This window comes from Amblyraja radiata, chromosome 8, assembly GCF_010909765.2.
Source record: "Amblyraja radiata isolate CabotCenter1 chromosome 8, sAmbRad1.1.pri, whole genome shotgun sequence".
NCBI classification, from domain to species: domain Eukaryota; kingdom Metazoa; phylum Chordata; class Chondrichthyes; order Rajiformes; family Rajidae; genus Amblyraja; species Amblyraja radiata.
The window spans coordinates 62,897,556-62,919,596 of NC_045963.1; the positions used below are offsets into that span (position 1 = coordinate 62,897,556).

At 46.1% G+C, this 22,041-nt stretch overlaps 1 protein-coding gene across 4 annotated transcripts in view; it reads right to left on the reverse strand.

Moving 5' to 3' along the window:
* LOC116976303 (CD276 antigen-like) overlaps nucleotides 1-22,041 on the reverse strand; it is a 44,777-nt gene that overhangs the window by 21,135 nt on the left and 1,601 nt on the right. For 3 of the 4 annotated variants that reach the window (XR_004412922.1, XR_004412923.1, XM_033026072.1), the window contains exon 2: nucleotides 15,799-15,861. The exons of the other annotated variant lie outside the window; for it this stretch is intronic. Coding sequence is in view for 1 of the 3 variants with exons in the window: in XM_033026072.1 (XP_032881963.1) it covers nucleotides 15,799-15,806 (8 nt within the window). In the remaining 2 variants the exon portion in view is untranslated. The remainder of the gene's footprint in view (nucleotides 1-15,798; nucleotides 15,862-22,041) is intronic. 4 annotated transcript variants of the gene reach the window in all.

Genomic DNA, 22,041 nt, shown 5'->3' on the forward strand with positions numbered 1-22,041 from the left:
GTAGGCAGTACCGATTAAACTGGGCGGCTACCACACTTCCGATTACAAAAAATCAATTCCCCGACGCCGACTATACAGTAACAACCAGGACTCTTCCGGTTACAGGGTATCTGGCTCCACAGCACCGAGCACACTAGCAACCACAGCTCCTCCAGATTATATTGTGTCCGCTCCCGACACCGAATGCACTGTGACGGTTACGGTTCCTCCCGGTTAATGTATCCGTTCCCTGAAAACCATTACACTACCCAGCAATTGCGGCCCCACTCGATTATCGTGCGTCAGCTCTCAAGCAACAATTATACTTAACGGAAAGGCTACAGTCCCTCCTGATGACACTGCATCCGTTCTTCGAGGAGTGCTACCAATCCGAGGCTCGAAGGCAATTTACGAACGTGCACTTTTCACAAATTGGCGCGCCGCAGTAACCATCCGTAGACCAGGCACGTGCCGTCAATAATTACTCAAGGTAGGCAGTCAGTCGGCTTAAAAAAAAAAAATTCTTAAACCGCGCATGCGCAGTTTGTGCTCTCCGTTAAAAAAAAAAAAAAGTTAACAATTCAATTTCCCCAAGGCTTCTAAATCTCCTTCAGTTTTTAATCACTGAATGGCTGGGGGATGGAGGATGAAGGCATGTGGAGATGGTGGGAAAAACGGGAACAGTTGTCTCAGTTGTCATCTTATTGAATGACAATACTAATTCAAGGGACCAATTGGAGGGAGAGTTCCTTTCACAGCGTGTGGAGAGTCTATGCCAGGGGTTAAAGATGCGGGGAGGCCAGGAGTGTTGAGAAGGAGTGGGTCGGAGATCATGTCAGACTCACTCACCGCTGCCGCAGCGCTCAGGGCACGGACAGCAGAACTGGCCGCAACTTCCGGGGAAGGAAGCAGCTCGGGTGGCTGCGAGTGGCCCCCACTTCAGCACCTTCCGCCGGCCGGCACGCTCACCTGTGGCAGTGCGCTCCGTCTGAACACCTCTCACCTGCCGCTCGCCGGCTTCGCTCATGTCAGCCACTTCCCGCAAATCCTTAAATTCCCACAGCCGAGAAACCTCAATTGGTCCCTTGAGTGCGCTGTCGGAATTTAAGGATTTGCGGGAAGCGGCTGACATGAGTGAGGCCGGCGAGCGGCAGGAGAGAGGTTTTCAGACGGAGAGCACTGCCAGAGGTGAGCAGGCCCGCAGAAGGGGCTGTCCAGTCCCGGCGGCCACTCGCAGCCACGCAAGCTAATTCACTCCCCGGCCACAATGCGTTGGCTCCGTGCCCGGAGCGTCGCGGCAAGTGGGTTACTGGCCCCGACCCCCTCCTTCACAACGCTCCTGCCTTCCCCGCAACTTTACCCCGGGCCAGGCTCCCCAAACACTGAAAGGAGCTCCCACACCCCTGGAAATACGGTATTTTCTACTTCTCCGGAAGTGGCGGCGCTGTGATACGGCTGCGGCTCGCCTGCAGTCTGTCTGTTTTTACTTTTTTGTGTTGTTTTTTTTGTCCAGTTTAGTAAATGTTTTGGTTATTAGGTGGTGTTATGTGTGTGAGGGGGGGGGGTGAAACAGGGCTTTCTGTCTCTCCCTTCGGGGGAATGCGACTTTTTTGTCTTCTCTTCCCCCGTCTGCGCTGAGGCCTAATGGCGGAGCTGGCGGCCTCCAACCTGCGACCGACCTCGAGGGTCCGGAGGTAGAGCCAGCCAGGACTCACCAACGCGAGGCTGGCCGTCTTCGAGCTGCGGCGACGTCCGGGCAGCGGCACGACTCGGCGCTCCGGTGAGGGCGGATGGCGCGGGGCTGACACTCCCGTGTGGGCGGCCCGGCTACCGGCTGGAAGGCGCTCCGGTGAGGGCGGACCGGCTCCCGGCTGGAAGGCGCTCCCGTGGGGGCAGCCCGGTGCGGGGCTGAGACGCTGCCGTGTGGGCGGCCCGGTGCGGGGCGGAGACGGTGCTCCGGCGGCTGAGGCGGCGACCTGGATCCGGGGCTCGGCCGCGGGCCAGTGGATGACAATGTCGGGAGCTCGCGGGTCACAAGTTGATGCCTGTTTTCCGGAGCTCCCGTTGCAACAGTTGCGTCCGCTGGACTGGAGGGCGGCAGCTTCGACCACCCCAGGGCCGCGGAGCTTGAACCGCGGGACTGATACCATCGCCCGGTGGGGTATCGCCTCGGCGCAGAGGGCGAAGAGGAGGGAAGAGACAGTAACCCTAAGACTTTTGCCTCCATCACAGTGAGGAGGTGTTTGGTGAACTCACTGTGGTGGATGTTAATTTGTGTTTATTGTGTGTTGTTATTATTACATGTATGGCTGCAGGCAACAGCATTTCATTCAGACCGAAAGGTCTGAATGACAATAAAGGAAATCTAATCTAATCTAAAAATTTGAAAACATAAAGCACCAAGGAATGTACTTACCACGTTATTGGTACTCGAACTCCATTCTTCACTCTTTGTTTCCTAAGATACTCTTAATATAATGACAAACCATATTTGAAAAACCCGCCAAGAAACTCAAGCTGCGCATGTGCAGTAGGCTGCTGCGCATGCGCAGTACAGCAAAGGCAGAATTTCAGCTGCCTTCAGCCCTGCTTGTCATTGACGGCTTGAAGCAGAATCGACAGCACGTGGGCTGCACAGACCTTCGCGTGTTGCAAGTGCTGCGGTTGAAAGGCACAGAGAATTATGCCTACCTAAGAGATTGATCTCAGGCAGATCGATCGATAATTCTCAAAATGCCTTTACTATTTATATTTAATAATTGCCATTTCATAATTTTAGTTAGGGTAGGCAGTGCCTACCTTGCCTACCCTGACGGCACGTGCCTGCCGTAGACCTTAATCGTAATCCTAGATGTCTCAACCTCCACCCACCAAACGGAGACAGGACTTGCTGCAACCCTCTGCACAATTTATTTGGTTAAAAAGGGTTTAAAAAAACTGCAAGCTAAGTGAACAGTGGATTTGACAGAATAGGTAATGTGGCATTTACTGAATGTTTTAAAACTGTTACACCACACCACATCACATTAAATCAGCACTTGTTTTGCTGGCTGCATGACAGTACGGTTGGTGTTTACTTATTATTATATTTGTCGACAGCAACATTGCTACCAACATCTTTAAATAACTCGCCAAAGTGTGTCCATGTGCACGAGCGAGCAGTTGTCATAGACTGCCCCAGAGAACCAAGGTATTTTCGGACCGTTTAGATCAAAGTACTGCATCATAAATCAGCCTTTTCAATCAATCATTATCCAGAGCCATAAAACCACCCTCAAACGCAGGTGCCAAATGTCTGACATTAAAGGTAAATGAAACAATGGACAACAGGTATAAAGGAGAATATACTACATTTGATGGTCTCCATAACTATGCTTGGCGACATGGCCAGGATATGAAAGACACAGGTCACTGTTGTATTTCCTATAATTCTGGTCTAGTTACTACTCCAAAGCAGTACAAAGATGGATTTCCCATCTCGCCTTCCAGCACTACACTTAAAATTCAACGGCTGTGTTGTCCAATATCAATGAGATGCCATCACCTTGCACATCCACCCTTCACCATTCCTAAATGACTGTTCTTTCTGAAAATCCATGGATTAATCTTCCACCTCCACTCTTTCACTCTCCCTTGCAAAATAAAACATTAACGATATAACACCTGACATTTATCTTTCTCTGCCTCACTATCTGGAAGACTAAATCTGTCTCCAGGTGAAGTAGCAATTCACTTAAACTTTTTACAGTTTGGAACACCAAACAGCACAGGAACAGGCACTTCAACTCCGCCCACAATGTATTGCCGAACTTATCACAAATTAAACTAATCTCAGCCTGCATCTGATCTATATCCTTCTATCCAGCATTCTGGCAGGCAGGTTTGCCACTGCTACACGGGTGGTTTTAAACTGAATAAGGGGGGTGGGGTGTCGAATGGAGTTAAAGGGAAAGGGTTTCTTAAATGTGTGAAGCAATAGGTAGCAAGGTGAAAAATAAAAGTGGCAGGCCGGCAAATCCGGGGCAAAAATCAAAAAGGGACACTTTTCAGCATAATAGTATAAGGGGTAAGAGTGTTGTAAAAACAAGCCTGAAGGCTTTGTGTCTCAATGCAAGGAGCATTCGTAATAAGGTGGATGAGTTGAATGTGCAGATAGCTATTAATGACTATGATATAGTTGGGATCACGGAGACATGGCTCCAGGGTGACCAAGGCTGGGAGCTGAACATCCATGGATATTCAATATTCAGGAGGGATAGACAGAAAGGGAAAGGAGGTGGGGTAGCGTTGCTGGTTAGAGAGCAGATTAACGCAATAGAAAGGAAGGACATTAGCTTTGAGGATGTGGAATCGATATGGGTAGAGCTGCGAAACACTAAGGGGCAGAAAAACGCTAGTGGGAGTTGTGTACAGGCCACCTAACAGTAGTGGTGGAGTTGGGGATGGCATCAAACAGGAAATTAGAAATGCATGCAACAAAGGTAAACCCGTTATAATGGGTGACTTCAATCTACATATAGATTGGGTGAATCAAATTGGCAAGGGTGCTGAGGAAGAGGATTTCTTGGAATGTATGCGGGATAGTTTTCTAAATAGTGTGCTTACATACATTGTTCAAGGAATTGAGAACCAATATCTTTGCAGGGAGGTTCACTAGCACTGCTGGGAAGGGTTTAAACTAGAGAAGCATGGAAGTGGGAACCATAGTAGCAAGTCAAAAATTGGAAGACGCGAGGGGATGGTAGAGGTTAGAATCAGCAAGACGCAAAGGTAGGACAGGCTGGAAGGGGTGAAAGAATATGGCGACACTGATGGCCTGAAATGTGTTTATTTCAATGTGTTGTGGAGAAAGCATATGAACCTGGAACCTAGATTGATCCTCGAGACTATGATGTTGTTGCAAAGAGCACACAACTGGCAGAGCAATGTTCCAGGGATTCAATGTTTCAGATGTGATTGAGATGGAAGGAAAAGAAGAGTTTAAATATCAATCAGGCAGACAGTGGGCATTCAGAAATACTGAAGTGTTCTTCCACTGAGGTAATATGGGTAGAGCTTGGAAATAAGGAAGGTGCATGTACCCTAATGGAAATGCACTATAAACTGCCCAATAGCAATAGAGGAACAGATATGTAGACAGAGTAACAAAAGTCAATACTGACTGCGACTTAGTGCCAAAACTTAGATGGGGCAGAATTTGAGAGGTGCATCTGAGGGTTTCTTGAAATTGTTTGTGGATAGTCCAAGTCGAGAAGCGAAGTCCTTGTGTCTGGAAATGATCCTGGCCAGGTGACTTGTTTCAGGATAGTGATCAGAACTCCATAAATTTTAAGATTCTTTTGAACAGGGAGAAGGTGGAAAGGCAAAATTGGAGTAAGGCAAAGTTAAATTGGAGTAGTTAGCATGGCTTTGTGTTCAACAGTTCGTGTCTTAATAACTTGATTGAGTTTTTAATGAGATGACAAAGATGAGGATAGGGCAGTGGATGGTGTCTGCATGGCTCTTTGTAAGGCATTTGATAAAGTCCCCCACAGTAGGCTAATCCAAAAGATTATGGTGCATGGGATTAACAGTGACTTGGTCGTATGGATTCAGAACTGGCAAACTGATGGAGGACAGAATTATTAGTTTACGGCGTATTTTTCAACATGCTGAAAAATGCCCTCAAAAGGGTCACCAAGGAAAAAAATCAATATTTTGTTTTATTCGTAGGTTTAGTCAAAGTCAAGTCAAGTTTATTCGTCACATACACATACGAGATGTGCAGTGAAATGAAAAGTGACAATGCTCGCTGACTTTTGTGCAAAAAGACAAACAAACAACCAAACAAACTATAAACACAAAGTAGGTCGTAGTAGGACGGCATGTTATTCGTAGGCAATCGAGGGTAGTCGAAGGTAATCGTAGATAGTCTTCAACATAGTCGAAGGTAGGTCGAAGGAGGTCATCTTCACTCTCCGCTATTCAGTCCAATTTTCCCGAAGCTAGTCATCAACATAGTCGAAGGAGGTCTTCTACATGACAGTTTTTCAAACTCTCCTGAACTTGCGGATCAGGTCGCCGCAGTGGGACAGCCCCTTAAAATGGCTGGCGACGTGGACTGTGATGAAGTATGTCAAGCCATACAGCAGAAAATAGACCAGCTACAGAAATGGCGTTGAAATTGCAGATGAGGTTAAATCCAAGCAAGTGCGAGGTGTTGAACTGGAAGGTCAAATGCAAGGATAGAATACACAATTAATGGCTTGATCCTAAACAGAATTAATGTAGAGAGAGAGATCTTGGGGTCCAAGGCCATAATTCCATTCAAGTAGAGGAAGTGGCACGCTTGCTTTGAGGTCGGCACATTTGTAGAAGTCTGGAAGTCATGATCCAACTCTATAGGACTTTGGTTAGGCCTTATTTAGTATTACACACAATTCTGGTGTACAACCCCATTACAAGGAGGATGTGGAAGTATAAAATTATACGGCATAGATAGGTGAGAGTGTCAGAATCTTCTACTAGAAGGTATAACTTTAAGGTGTGGTGGGTGACTGGAATCCACTACCAAGGGTCAGCTTAGAAACAGATATAAAAGTAGCATTTGAGGCTTTTAGGCATGTGGATATGCAAGGAAAGAGGGATATGGACCACTTTCAGAGATTAACTTGGCTTCATGTCCGGCATAGATATTGTGGACCGAAGGGCCTGTTCCTAAGCTGTGCTGTTCTGTTCTATGCATTGCATGTATTTGTGCACAAATAACCTTTTCCCCTTAACAGAAAAGTACATAAATCATTTCTACCTTTCTAGAACTTTGTACACATCTGTTGCCAATCTCTGTGCACATTGTGAATTAGTATAATCAATTGCTAGAATTGCATTCAGTCTGTCTTGCATTTTGAATGTCTGGTCACTTTAAATGCAACAGTGGAGCTATTGCTTACTCAGAAACCAGCTGTGGTTGTGATGAGCTATTTTCTAATCTTGTTTACTGGTTTCCTGCGTAACTGACTGATTGAACCAGGAGACGAAAGAGCATTTATTTATTAATACATTCTCACAGCAAACTCAATCTGCACAGACAGTGCTACATTTAGTTTACATCCTGCTGCATCAACGTCTTCAATATGGTTTGACATTTACTCTTTGACCTTCTGTGATCAAAGGCCAGACAGGTTTTCAACTTCTGTGTCGCTCTAGGTAAAAGTGGTGACAGGGTTATTATAAATTCCCAAGCCAATGAAGAACAACTTATTCACAGAAGTTTTGAAGTAAAGACATTTTTAAAAAAAACGTTGCTACATTAAACATTATACAGTGCTGCAGAAGCACATACAAGAATTGGACCAAGAGGTAGATTTGAAGGTGTTTTTTTAATTTATTGAATATTTTTGTTTATTGTATCTACGTGGATTGTATTTACAGATCTATTATGCTGCTGTATGTATTTTATCCTTACCTCAAACCTTTGCCCTCTAGATATTAACAAAAAACAGAAATGCTGGAAATACTGAGATTAGGTAGAATCTTTGGTGAGAGTTAATGCTTCAGGTCAATGACCTTTCACCAGAACTGAAAACATTAGAAATAGAAGCATGCATTAAGTTGCAGAATGGGGTGGGGGGGGGAGTGGAGAGGATATAGCAAATGTTTGAGATGTACAGAGATAAGAATAAAGTGTATGGCACGTGATGCTGGCTGAGTGTGGATAAAGACAACTTGTTCAATTATTGCTGATATACAAGTGGAGATAAACAGGAAGCAAATGAGAACAGTGGTGGAGAAAACATTACTGTACCTAAGACACAAAATGCAACAGCAGCTAGGAATAAATCAAAGCCAATTATGGAAATACTCATGTCAAAGAGCACCAATGGAGAGAGAAAAACTTAATTAACTTTACAGGTCAATGACCGATCAGAACTGGTCATTTCTGACACAAACTGAAATAGCACATAATCTTAAATTCTGGAATTCAGTGTTGAATTTCATGGACGTGAAATTGAATTACTCTCTCCACATGTTATCCGACCTGCTGGCATTTCTAGCATTTTGTTTTTTCTTGAAATCCAGGAAATAGACAATAGATGCAGGAGTAGACCTTTCGGCCCTTTGAGCCAGCACCGCCATTCAATTTGATCATGGTTGATCATCCACAATCAGTACCCCGTTCCTGCATTCTCGCCATATCCCCTGATTCCCCTATCTTTAAGAGCTCTAATCTCTCTTGAAAGCATCCAGAGAATTGGCCTCCACTGCCTTCTGAGGCAGTGAATTCCACAGATTCACAACGCTCTGGGTGAAAAAGTGTTTCCTCATCTCCGTTTTAAAAGGCCTACCCCTTATTCTTAAAATGTGGCCCCTGGTTCTAGACCCCCCTAACATCGGGAACATGTTTCCTGCCTCTAGTGTCCAATCCCTTAATTAATTCTTGCATATTGCATGCACAGCCTAAAGTTGTAGATCAAGGGTAGACATCTAGACCAGGACAGCATCAGTTACTGGGCGGATGGCTTTGATGCCACCAGGGAAAAGCCTCAGTGAGCAGTCATTCTGGATGTTCGCAGTCGCAAGCAGGGCTGTCTGTCATCCCCCACTTATGCACGTGATGGGCTGTTCTTGCATGGAGGGTGCGGATTCTGTTCAGGATTAGCCATTGCTTGCGATGGAAGTCCAAACCCGGTGGTTTCACTGTGGGGTCTGTGGGGTCTGTGGGGTCTGTGGGGTTGATGGTGTTGACCTTTCCAGGCTCTGCGCCACTCAGTCAGAGTCAAAGTCTCCCAGGAATTTAATGGAAGACTAGAAGGGTTTGCGGGACTTCAGACGCATGTTGGGCAGATTGTTCAAGTCAGCATGGATGGAAAGGTCAGGGTTAGCCTCGATGGTGCACCAATCTTTCAACATCCACTCCGTTCTACGTATGCTGGGAGGGGCGATATGAGAGAGGACAGGGAACCCTGTGATGACCCGCATTGCAGAGTTAAAGACAGTGTCAACTCATTTGGTGTGGCAGCTATTAGCCCAAGATGTTGAGTAAAACTCAGCTGAGTAGGGCTAAGCTTGCAGAGGGTGTGTGCATTGGATCCCCAGCTGATGCCTGCAGATTTCCTGATGATATTGACCCTTGCTCTTCAGGTGTTCACGGTAGGCGAGGATGCGATCCAGGGTGACTCCGAGGTACTTGGGGAATTCTTCATTTTTCACCGGCTTACCACAAAGAGACAATCAGAGCTTTGCATTAGTGAGCCGATTGCCGAGGTGAAAGGCAATGACATCCTTCCAAATTCCAGAGTTTACAAGCCTAGACGCTCCATTCTATCAAAATATCACAGTCGTGCCATCCCGGAAATTAACCTTGTGACCCTGCGCTGCACTCCCTCAATATTAAGAATGCCCTTATTCAAATTTGGGGACCAAAACTGCACACAATACTCCAGGTGTGGTCTCATTAGGGCTATGTACAACTGCAGAAGGACCTCTTTGCTCCTATCAGGGCTCAAAATTAGCGGTTGCCCGGGTCCCAATGGCCACCCAAGGTGCCTCCGGGCAACCTAAATGCCGAGTCATTTTGCCCGGCTTGGTACTGCAGATACTGGTTTATACCGAAGATAGACACAAAAAACTGGAGTAACTCAGCGGGTCAGGTAGCATCTCTGGAGAAAAGGAATGTGACGTTTCGTGTCGGCAGCAGCAACAGCTGTAGTGCGGGACAAAGATACTAGGTGCGGGGTGACAGAGGGTCGGAGCGAATGACGGGCCCCGCACAGGAGCAGCCGCAGCGGCTCCACCTTCTCCTCCTTCCGCACCCCGTCTGTCCCTATCCACTTGGCGGTGGACAGGGACGGCCAAGGCAGCGGGGCGATGATGCCGGTGTTGTCCGAGGAGCGCTGACCTTCCTTCCTCCCCATCTCCCCTCTCTCTCTTTCGTACACCCCCCCTCCACCCCCCTTATCCTGAGACCCCTCCTCTCCATCCCACACTAATCCCCATTCCCACCTCTATTCCGTCTTCACTGACATCGCCTGTGCTCCCCTCCCCATCTATTCATCCTGCACTGATCACCCTATCCACCTCGCATTGATTCTCCTCCCACTCCCCATCCATCCTACATTGGTTTCCCCAATTCATCCTGTACTGATCCCCCTTCCCATCCACCCTGTAGTGATCTCCCCATTCATCTTTTACTGACCCCCCCCCCCCCATTCATCCTGTACTGATCCCCTCCATCATCCTGTACTGATCCCCTCCATCATCCTGTACTGATCCCCCCCCCCACCCATTCATCCTGTAGTGATCCCCCCCCCTCTCCCTCCCCCAATTCATCCTGCACAGACCCTCCAATCCACACTGTACTGACCCCCACCCATCCTGTACTGATCCACCCATTCATCCTGTGCTGATCCCCACCCCATCCATCCTGTACTGATCATCCCATTCAAGAAGATTGGGGGGGGGGGATCAGTCTGAAGAAGGGTCTCGACCCGAAACGTTGCCTATTTACTTCACTGCATAGATGCTGCCTCACCCGCTGAGTTTCTCCAGCATTTTTGTTTCCCCCCATTCATCCTGTACTGATGCCCCCCATTCATCCTGTACTGATGCCCCCCATTCACCCTGTACTGATCCTCCCATCCAACCTGCACAGATCCCCCCCCATTCAACCCCACTGACATCCCCCGTGTTCTCCCCTCACAATTTTACCTACTCCAACACGCACTAAATCCCCTGCCTCAATCCATCCATTTCGAACCGATTACCTTTTCATCACCCCCCCCCCCCCGCCCCCATCCCACCCGCAAGGATTCAAACCCCACCCACCGGCCTTATTGTGCTGGAAATGTCTTCAGAGCGAACATTGACTGTGTTTGATAATGGAATGCAATCAAATGTGTTTTAATTCTCAATGTTATTATTTTTTTTAATCCATAAAGATGGATTAATTAAATTGTGAACACGTGAAACATTAAAACCGCAGTTCGATTGTCACTGCTATCGTTGACACGTTATTACAGAATTCATTTTAATGGCAAATCAATGTTCTTAATATGGAGTATCAGTACTGTAGTTATTTAATGAGCAACATTCACAACTATAGGTTGGATTTATCCAGGTTTTACTTCTACAGTTGGTCATATACATCACAAATTTGGTCAGGAGATATTTCAGTTGAAATTTTAACATTAATTCTGAAGTGGGAATGATGGAAACAAATTTTTTTTTAAATCCGGTGCGTACAAATTGGGTATCTTCATTGCTGTTCACAACACATACATCTAATCAGAATGTCCGGTAATGTGACGTTTTGACACCTTTAAACATATTACCAAAAGAACATTTGCTGCAGTTATGTCCTTTGGCGATCTCTTGTCCAGGATTTATTGACATAGGTTGATCAAACGCTGAATAATCCAACCACATTTTTGTTTGGAAGTGGAAAGAAATAATAGAAATTGCATTAATTGCAATGTGTAAAAGGAGTTGAGATACTCTATTATAATTTTGCTGCATGTCATTGTGGTATATATCATGTTTTGATTGGTGAATATGTTTAGTTTGTGACTTTATTTGAAGCAGAAATAATATGTGAATGCTTCATTGAGCATAATTCCGACTGGAAACTACGCACTTCGTCCGAGTACATTATTGCACGCGTCATGCAAGCAGTCTTAAATGACCACCTAAACTATCATCTGGCAACCTAAAAAGCTGCCTAGGTTGCCCGGCTGGCAACAGGGGGGAAAAAGTGAGAGCCCTGCCTATACTCAACTCCTCTTGTTATGAAGGCCAACATGGAAAGAGTATTACAATGCTTCCCGGTGGGTACTATATAATTGCAGCAGGACATTTTCACTTGTGTACTCAAATCTCCCCCATTACAAAGGCCACGCTATTATCTTTCTTAATTACTTGTTTGTCCCTGTGCCTTTAACTCTATCTCCCTTTCAACAACATTGTTTCCTACACTATTCCAAAGGGATGCTCAGAACATCGCCCCCACCTCCCAAGATTTTATGTTTCAATTTGTTGCCTTAAATTTTAGAATTTCTCAGCCCAAGATTTTAAATATTTGTCGGATATCTATCACTGTTGCAGATGTATGATTATTTCCCATTTTGGAACAACAGAAATACTGATCAACGATAACCAAATATTTTTCTAATTTCAAAGGCCTCTTTGAGACTATCCTTCCTCTTAAATAGCAATCAGCCTTTCCTACTGTGACTTTCCTACTGTGAAAACCTCCTGGTTCTGGAATGCCAGAGCATAAGCTGAACCTTTTCAACAATTTGTGGATGTCCACACACTAGAAGGGGTATCAAGAAGAGAAGAGAGAAATGCTATCTTGCCAGAGCAAACACCGGAAGATGGACCAGCTAATTTCTAGAGTTCAGAATCACCAATCAAATTTAAAAAACAAGTAGCATGTCATGTCACAAACTAGTAAAAGAACAAATACAACAGCTCCAAAAGTCAAGGTTCATCCTATTGCCTAAAGCAGATATGACCACAGCAGCAGAAAGTTCATATGAGGTGACTAATGTTGATCATGCTGCTGGCATTTTATTATTAGAATTAATTGCAAACAAGTATGCACGAGTAAGACATTTTATTGCCCATCCCAGGGTTGTTCTAAAAAGCTAGTGAATCATTCGAAACAGCTTTTGATACAATTGACAGCCTTGAGGCCACAGCCATACTTTTTTTAATAGCTTAAGCTAAAATTAAGACAAAATATAAACAGATTTTCTTCCCTAAGAGGCAATTAGTAACAATTTGGTGAAGGAACACGAGGCCAAGCATTAACACGAGGCCAAGCATTAGGGAGCAGAAACTCATAGGGAAAGAAGGACAAGGGTGGTCAATGGCAGAGAAAGAACAGCAAAATGTAGGGAAAGCCCATTTGGCTTCCTGCACCCGCTCCACCATTTAACCATATATAAATAGTAGGCACGTGCTGTCAGGGTAGGCAAGTCGGCAAGGCCTACCCCGACTAAAATTATAAAATGGTAAAAAAATATCATATAAACAAAACATATATAAAATGGTCATAAATAGTAACGGCACGGGAGAATTATGCTTCCCTAAGAGATCGAACTCTTAGGGAGGCATAATTCACCCGTGCCTTTCATCCACAATACATCTAAAACGCAGAAGTATGTGGTACTCACGAGCTGTCGACGCTGCTTCAAGCCATCAGTGGCAACGGTCCATAAAGACAGCTCAAATTCTGCCTTTACACCGTGGACTGCTGCGCTGCGCACTGCACAAGTAAATTTCTTTAAACTATATGTTTTAAAATACTTTATTAAGAGATAGGACCTATTGAAGACAAATTACTTGATAACAGACGAGAGACCCAACTGCGCTTGTGCGGTTTCCAAGTTGTTGTGGATTCACTGCACATCTAAAATTCACTCTTGAGGATAGTGAATATTTGGCACTGCCTATTTGAAATGGCTCCACTGCTAGATCTAGGCAACATGCAAACTGGATGAACAGCACCTCATATTCAACATGGGCAGGAAGAGGCACGGCGTCTCAGGCTTGCCCCGGACAATCGGTCTTACCCTCAGTAGAGCCACTGGTGTCAGAGGCCTGTTCCCAAAAGCCCAGACTCAACTACGCATTGGCACCGGTGGTCTCAGGTTTAGCTCAGTAGCTCAGTCTTCCTCAAACGTGTGACAGGGGAGCACAGCTAGCAGGGAGAAGCCCACTTTCTTTCCCTTCCTCCCTCCTCTTTCTAATCTGGTTCTTCTCTCCTCTCCATTCTCTCCTCTGGCTTGAACTTCTGGGAGTCGGCTGTCGAGGTTTAGGTGGCCAAATCAGAAGCCAGCTAATTGGACCCAGCTGTTATCAATGATGCTGGGGATTGGCCTCCCCCGCCTCTTCGGCAGTGATAGAGATTAGAGCTGCATCCAAGAGTGGGCTCTGTCACCGTAGATAAATGCATGAAGAAATGTAGGCAAACAGAATAAAAGGTTCTGCCTACATTTCTAGTCAATTCTAGCTAATTTGGTAGAACTCTTCAGTGTGAGATGGGTAAAAAACTTTTAAGCTCTGTCTGATACTTCACAGCTGGTACATAGCTAAATGTGCCTCTTTTTGAATTGAGCCACAAGACAAGCTGCAGATCCAAAGAACTTTTCTCCTAAATTTTTGCAGAAGATGGTCAACTGTTTTGTTTGGGAGATATTGCTATTTGTGTACTAGATAAGCAACTCACCGAATTCAAAATATTCAACAATAAGGTACCGTGACAATATTTTCAAAATAATGAAATAGTGATATGGAAATATTTCACATTAGAGCATTGAGACAGGAATTGTGAGATCACCTATCAAGAGTACTTCATGTACTAATGGATTGGAAGTCTTGAAATACATCACAATAACCTGTACTCGATTTTTAACAAATCTCAAGGTTTGTTTCGACCTCTTTAAGCAATCCTAAAGTCTACAATAATGAGCAAAATCCAAAAGCATCAGAATTTGATTACAATCTCAACCAGTGGGAGATCAACTGAAAGACATGCAGTTATTTCAGTGAATAGCTTCGTTCTGAAAAAGCTTGCACTGATAAACCTCAGCCGGCCAGTAACAGCAACATAATAACTACTCAAAAAATTCAATCTTTTTAGTAGATAGGAACCATTATTTATCGTTAACAGCCCTGAAATTTTTATTTGAAGACTGTGTCTTCAACACAATACCCATGTCACCCATCAATTTGTGAAGGGAAAGTCAATACGGAAAGTATTCAACTCAAAATAGTCCTACACAGCACGAGTGATATGTTAGACAGCAGTTCAGACAGCATCTATGGATTTAATATTTCCAGTTGATTCATCAGAAATGGAAAAGTAGGAAAACGGTCTGAGAGTTTTGAAGGAAGATGTGGAGCGAATGAGAAACTGTGTTTGTGCAGCGACCAAGATATTCCTCATATCACGTGTAATTGTTACTAAACAAGAGAGATAAATTTACTGAAACACAGCAGTAAAATGGAAACGAGACTGCAGATGCTGGAATTTTAAGCTAAAAACTAAGACCTGGAGGAACTTTTATTGCTCAAGGTTTGACATTTTTAAACATGATGGAAATACACACTAGATTAGTTAGCAACCATAGAGTGGAAAAAAAACCAATTCATGTCAAAGCGGATTATTTTAACTCAGGATTAGTTCGCTCCGACAAACATCTGAAACAGTTAAAGTCAATGCTTAACGTTCTGAGTGGAAGTGGAACGAAGCAATTGAAAATGCAGGAAAAGCATTACAGAGAATTGGAGGTATCTGTGAAGTGGTCACCCAAACTGCATTTTATTTCACCATTGTTGATGATATAATGTCTTGCACTTACTAAATGGGATCCTGAATAAGTCAGTGCTTCACCTCCAATAGTTGCATGGCAAGCTGCTCCAGAAAGGGAGTGATTGGTGGAAATGGAAGAGCAGACTGGGGAGTTGTAGAGGACAGAGATGGGTGGGGAAGATCCATCTGATGACAGCATCTCAATGAAGCTGGCAGAAATAACAGAATGGTTGCCAAGGCTGGGGGAATGGAAAGCAAAGATAAGGAAAACCCTATCCTTGCTCTGGCTAGGAAGACAGACAAGCACAGTAGTGCAGAAGTTGTCACGAGTTCCATTAACCATCGTAAAGAAGCCCTGATTAAAAAGAGTTGATTTGGCAGAGCATAGAAAGGGGGAGGATGGAATGAATTCCTTACAAGCAATGAGCAGAGGGGGTGTAGACAAGATACAGGATAAGGAGAAGTATGAAATAAGTTGAGGGCAAAAATATACAGAAACAATGGATCTGTCAGAACAGTCCTACCTGTTCATCTTGGGAAGGATGTACAACCAGTTTGTAGATTGGATGACAACACGACAGTAGGCTCTGAAGTAAAGAGGTTTTAATGAAATTAAGAATATGACTTCCAGGAAACAATGCCCTAATAAGTTTGGTCACCATTATGTGGCAGGTAGGTGGTGACTTACATTCAAAGCCTTGAATAGAATTCAAGCCATTTCATCAAACCACAGGTCGACACTCAGTCTGAAGAAGGTTCTCGACCCGAAATGTCACCTATTTCTTCTCTCCAGAGATGCTGCCTGTCCCGCTGAGTTACTCCAGCATTTTGTGTCTACCTTCAATTTAAACCAGCATTTGCAGTTCTTTCCTGCTCATCAAACCACAGTATGCTTTACTAGTACCCCATTCACCATTTTAAGCATTAAATCCTTCTTCAGTGCATCTCAGTATATACAAAATGTACAACAGTTGCTCATTCTGGCTACTCCCACAGCATATCCAAAACTTGAATGCATAACAGAGTACAGATGCGGGTATCTGGAGTAAGTAACTCACTACTATATGAAATCAGCAGATTTACAGCAGCAGAAATGTATTCTCCATAATCTTCAACATCACAGCCCAGCCAACATTTTGCTCTCTTTCCACAATCAAACCAGGGATAACTGGTTCAATGAAGAGTGCAGGAGGGAATGCCAGGAGCAGCACCTGGCATGCCTCAGAATGAAGATCCAACATGAAGCCCTAAGACAGGACTAATTGCATGGCAGAAGTCTTCCACTGGTTGGAATCATACCCAGCACAAAGCAGGCATGATATTCAACTCCAGAAAAAAAGTAGGAAGTATTGGCCAGGGGTCCTAGAGGTCAGCGAACCGAAAGGGTGGGACGCCTAAATGCAAACTAACCGAAAGGGAAGGTCACCTTAAAGCCAACTAACCGAAAGGCTGCGTCGCCTAAAAGCAAATTCACCGAATGGCTGCTCTGCCGAAACGCCACCGACCCGAAAGGCGACGTCGCCCATAAGCCAACCGACCGAATGCCGTTCAACAGAAAAGTCAAATAACAGACATGACGTTGCCGGGGGCGGGACTTGTCAGCGATTGGTCCAGACCCCCGCGTCCATCACTTCACTGTGGAGGGATGAACATTGTCCCACAACTCAACTCCACCCGACCCGCAGCCTGCAGAGGGAGGCCGTGGAAGAGTGGGGGGTGTGCACCTTTGGCCGCTTACAACTTGGTGCCTCTCCTCCCTCTTCACCTTCTCTCTCTCCTCCGTCTCCACCGGCGGGAGGGTGGGGGTCATTTTCCCCACACAAGCCATAGGTGACAAGGCAATCAGAACCCAAGCACCAAGTTGTCAATTCTTCCCTTCCCTCCCGTACCACCCTCTCCCCGGGCACTTTCCCTTGCAATCGCAAGAGATGCAACACTTGTCCCGTTACCTCCCCCCTCGACTCCATTAAAGAACCCAAGCAGTCGTTCCAGGTGCGACAGAGGTTCACCTGCATCTCCTCCAACCTCATCTATTGCATCCGCTGCTCTAGATGTCAGCTGATCTACATCGGTGAGACCAAGCGGAGGCTTGGCGATCGTTTCGCCGAACACCTCCGCTCGGTCCGCAATAACCAACCTGACCTCCCGGTGGCTCAGCACTTCAACTCCCCCTCCCATTCCGTATCTGACCTCTCTGTCCTGGGTCTCCTCCACGGCCAGAGCAAGCAACACCGGAAATTGGAGGAACAGCACCTCATATTCTGCTTGGGGAGTCTGCATCCTGGGGGCATGAACATTGAATTCTCCCAATGTTGTTAGCCCTTGCTCCTCCCCTTCCTCAGCCTCTCCTCCCATCCCTCAGCCTTCGGGCTCCTCCTCCTCCTTTTTCCTTTCTTCTCCCGGCCCTCCCCAATCAGTCTGAAGAAGGTTTCGGCCCGAAACGTTGCCCATTTCCTTCGTTCCATAGGTGCTGCTGCACCCGCTGAGTTTCTCCAGCATTTTTGTGTACCTGCTATTACCATAAAATGCCTTTAGAAATTTCAATGCAGCCTGTGTATTTTGTTGTGGATAAATTATGTGGGAAGCGAGAGTGTTTCTGTGCCATTAGCAATAACGACCCATGCTATTGCCATGTCATGGTCATTTTCAGTCCTTCACAGAAAACATGCTTGCATCAATCTATAGTGTGCATGGTTAAGCATATATGTTACCATGGTCCAGGATTTATTGACACAGGTTGATCATATGCTGAATAATCCAACCACATTTTTGTTTGGAAGTGGAAAGAAATAATAGAAATTGCATTAATTGCAATGTGTAAAAAGAGTTGAGATACTGTATTATAATTTTGCTGCATGTCATTGTGGGGGGAGAGAGAGAGAGGGAAGAGAGAGAGAGAGAGAAGGGGGGGGAGAGGGAGAGAGAGGGGGGGGGAGAGAGAGGAGGGGGAGAAAGAGGGAGAGAGAGAGGGGGCAGAGAGAGAGAGGGGGGAGAGCGAGAGAGGGGGGAGAGAGAGAGGAGGTGGGGGGGAGAGAGAGAGAGGGGGGGGAGAGGAGAGAGAGGGGCGGGGAGAGAGGAGAGGAGAGGGGCGGGAGACGAGAGAGAGCGGGGGGGGAGAGAGAGAGAGGGGGGGAGAGAGAGAGAGGGCGGGAGAGAGAGAGAGGGGGGGAGAGAGAGAGAGGCGGGGGAGAGAGAGAGGGGGAGCGGGAGAGAGGAGAGGGGGCGCGGAGAGAGAGGGGGAGAGAGAGAGAGAGGGCGGGAGAGAAGAGGAGGGGGGAGATGAGGGGGCGAGAGGGGGCGAGAGAGGGACGAGAGAGAGAGAGAGAGGAGAGAGAGAGTGAGTAGGAGAGAGAGTGAGGAGAGAGAGAGAAGAAGATGAGGAGAGAGAGAGAGAGAAGAGGAGGTGGCGCAAGTGAGAGAGCAGAGAGATGCGGGAGAGAGCGAGGGGAGAGAGAGAGGGGAGACGGGAGAAGAGAGAGAGAGAGAGAGGGGGGAGAAGAGAGAGAGAGAGAGAGGGGGGAGGAGAGAGAGAGAGAGAGAGGGGGGAGGAGAGAGAGAGAGAGAGGGGGGAGGAGAGAGAGAGAGAGAGAGGGGGGAGGAGAGAGAGAGAGAGAGAGGGGGTGGCGAGAGAGAGAGAGAGAGGGGGAGGTGAGAGAGAGAGAGAGAGAGGGGGGTGAGAGAGAGAGAGAGAGAGAGAGAGAGGGGGGCGAAGAGAGAGAGAGGGGGGGGAGAGGAGAGAAGGGGGGGGGAGAGAGAGAGAGGGGGGGAGAGAGAGAAGAGGGGGGGGAGAGAGAGAGAGGGGGGGGAGAGAGAGAGGGGGGGGGGGAGAGAGAGAGAGGGGGGGGAGGAGAGAGAGAGGAGGGGGAGAGAGAGACGAGAGTAGGGGGAGAGAGAGACGAGAGAGGGGTGGAAGATGAGGAGGGGGGGGAGAGAGAGCAGGGGGAGTAGACTGATGGAGAGAGAGAGGAGAGGGGAGGACGCCAGAGAGAGAGAGCGAGGAGAGTTGGAGCAGTGGAGTAGGTAGAACTGTTTAGATTGAGAGAGAGGAGAGAGGGCGAGGAGAGACGAGAGAGAGAAGAGAGGCGGGGAAGGAGAGGAGAGAGAGACGGGCCGGAGGAGCGATGCAGAGAGAGGGAGAGGGGGAAGGGATAGAGGGAGGGGGAGAGAGAGAGAGAGAGGGGGGGAGAGAGAGAGAGAGAGAGAGAGAGAGAGAGAGGGGGGGAGAGAGAGAGAGAGAGAGGGGGGGAGAGAGAGAGAGAGAGGGGGGGGGTCCCAACACAAAACTACACCCATCGTGTTCCCCAGAGATGTTGTCTGACCCACTGAGTTACTCCAGCACCCCGTGTCATTTTTGGTAAACCAGCATCTGCAGTTTCCTTGTGTCACCAAAAGCCTCCTTATCCGGTCTGACAAGTACTACAGCTATTTAAATAACAATGTTGTTACTGGAGATGTTAAAAATTTAGAAACAAGTAGGCCAATTCAGCTCTCCACCCTGCTCTGCCATTCAATAAAGGTCACATTAACCGTTTACTCAATTATGGTTTTCTGTCTGAACCTCAAATCACTCATATTTAATATGTTAAAATGTATCAATCCCTGCTTTTATTATCACATAGGATTATTTTAAGAACAATTTTCGTGCCCCATCCAATGTCAATCTCTCAGCCATAATCAATATTACATATGATGGAAAAATAACATTCAACTGCTGGCATAATTCAATGGATCAGACAGCATCGGATGTAGTGTACTTGGACTTTCAGAAAGCCATAAAAACACATAACAATGACAGCACGGAAACAGGCCCTTCTAGTCCGTGCCGAACACTTACTCTCACCTAGTTCCATCTACCTCCACTCAGACCATAACCCTCCATTCCTTTCCCGTCCATATATCTATCCAATTTATTTTTAAATGATAAAATCGAACCTGCCTCCACCACTTCCACTGGAAGTTCATTCCACACAGCTACCACTCTGAGTAAAGAAGTTCCCCCTAAACTTCTGTCCCTTAATTCTCATCATGTCCTCTTGTTTGTATCTTCCCTACTCTCAATGGAAAAAGCTTATCCACGTCAACTCTGTCTATCCCTCTCATCATTTTAAAGATCTCCATCAAGTCCCCCCTTAACCTTCTGCGCTCCAAAGAATAAAGACCTAACTTGTTCAACCTTTCTCTGTAACTTAGGTGCTGAAACCCAGGCAACATTCTAGTAAATCTCCTCTGTACTCTCTCTATTTTGTTGACATCTTTCCTATAATTTGGCGACCAAAAATGTAAACCATACTCCAGAATTGGCCTCACCAATGCCTTGTACAATTTTAACATTACATCCCAACTTCTATACTCAATGCTCTGATTTATAAAGGCCAGCACACCAAAAGCTTTCTTTACCACCCTATCTACATGAGATTCCACCTTCAGGGCATTATGCAGTTATTCCTAGATTCCTCTGTTCCACTGCATTCCTTAATTCGCTACCATTTACCTTTGATAAGGTCCCACACAGGAGATTAGTGGGCAAAATTAGAGCACATGTATGGGGGTAGGGTATTGACGTGGATAGAAAATTGGCTGGCAGACAGGAAACAAAGAAGAGGGATTATAAATCAGAGCATTGAGTATAGAAGTTGGGATGTAATGTTAAAATTGTACAAGGCATTGGTGAGGCCAATTCTGGAGTATGGTGTACAATTTTGGTCGCCTAATTATAGGAAGGATGTCAACAAAATAGAGAGTACAGAGGAGATTTACTGGAATGTTGCCTGGGTTTCAGCAACTAAGTAACAGAGAAAGATTGAACAAGTTAGGGCTTTATTCTTTGGAGCGCAGAAGGTTAAGGGGGGACTTGATAGAGGTCTTTAAAATGATGAGAGAGATACAGAGTTGACGTGGATAAGCTTTTCCCACTGAGAGTAGGGAAGATTCAAACAAGGGGACATGACTTGAGAATTAAGGGACAGAAGTTTAGGGGTAACACGAGGGGGAACTTCTTTACTCAGAGAGTGGTGGCTGTGTGGAATGAGCTTCCAGTGAAGGTGGTGGAGGCAGGTTCATTTTTATCATTTAAAAATAAATTGGATAGTTATATGGACGGGAAAGGAATGGAGGGTTATGGTCTGAGCGCAGGTATATGGGACTAGGGGAGAATACGTGTTCGGCACGGACTAGAAGGGTCGAGATGACCTGTTTCCGAGCTGTGATTGTTATATGGTTATATTAACGGGCCCCTTTCAGAATAGCAGGCAGTGCCTAGTGGGGTGCCGCAAGGCTCGGTGCTGGGACCGCAGCAATTTGCAATATACATTAATGATTTAGGATGAAGGAATTAAAAGTAACATTCACAAATTTGCAGATGACACAAAGCTGGGTGGCAATGTAAACTGTGAAGAGGATGCTAGGAGGGTGCAGGGTGACTTCGACATGTTGGGTGTGTGGGCAGATGCAGTAGAATGTGGATAAATGTGAGGTTATCCACTTTGGTGGCAAGAACGGGAAGGCATATTATTATCTGATTGGTGTGAGACCTGGGTGCCCTTGTACATCAGTCACTGAAAGTAAGCATGCAGGTTAAACGGTCAGTGAAGAAAGCTAATGGCATTTTGGCCTCCATAACGGGAAGAGTTGAGTATAGGAGCAAAGAGATCCTTCTGCAGTTGTGCAGGGCCCTGGTGAAACCACACCTGGAGTAATGTGCGCAGTTTTGGTCTCCTAATTTGAGGAAGGACATTCTAGCTATTGAGGGAGTACAGCGTAAGTTCACG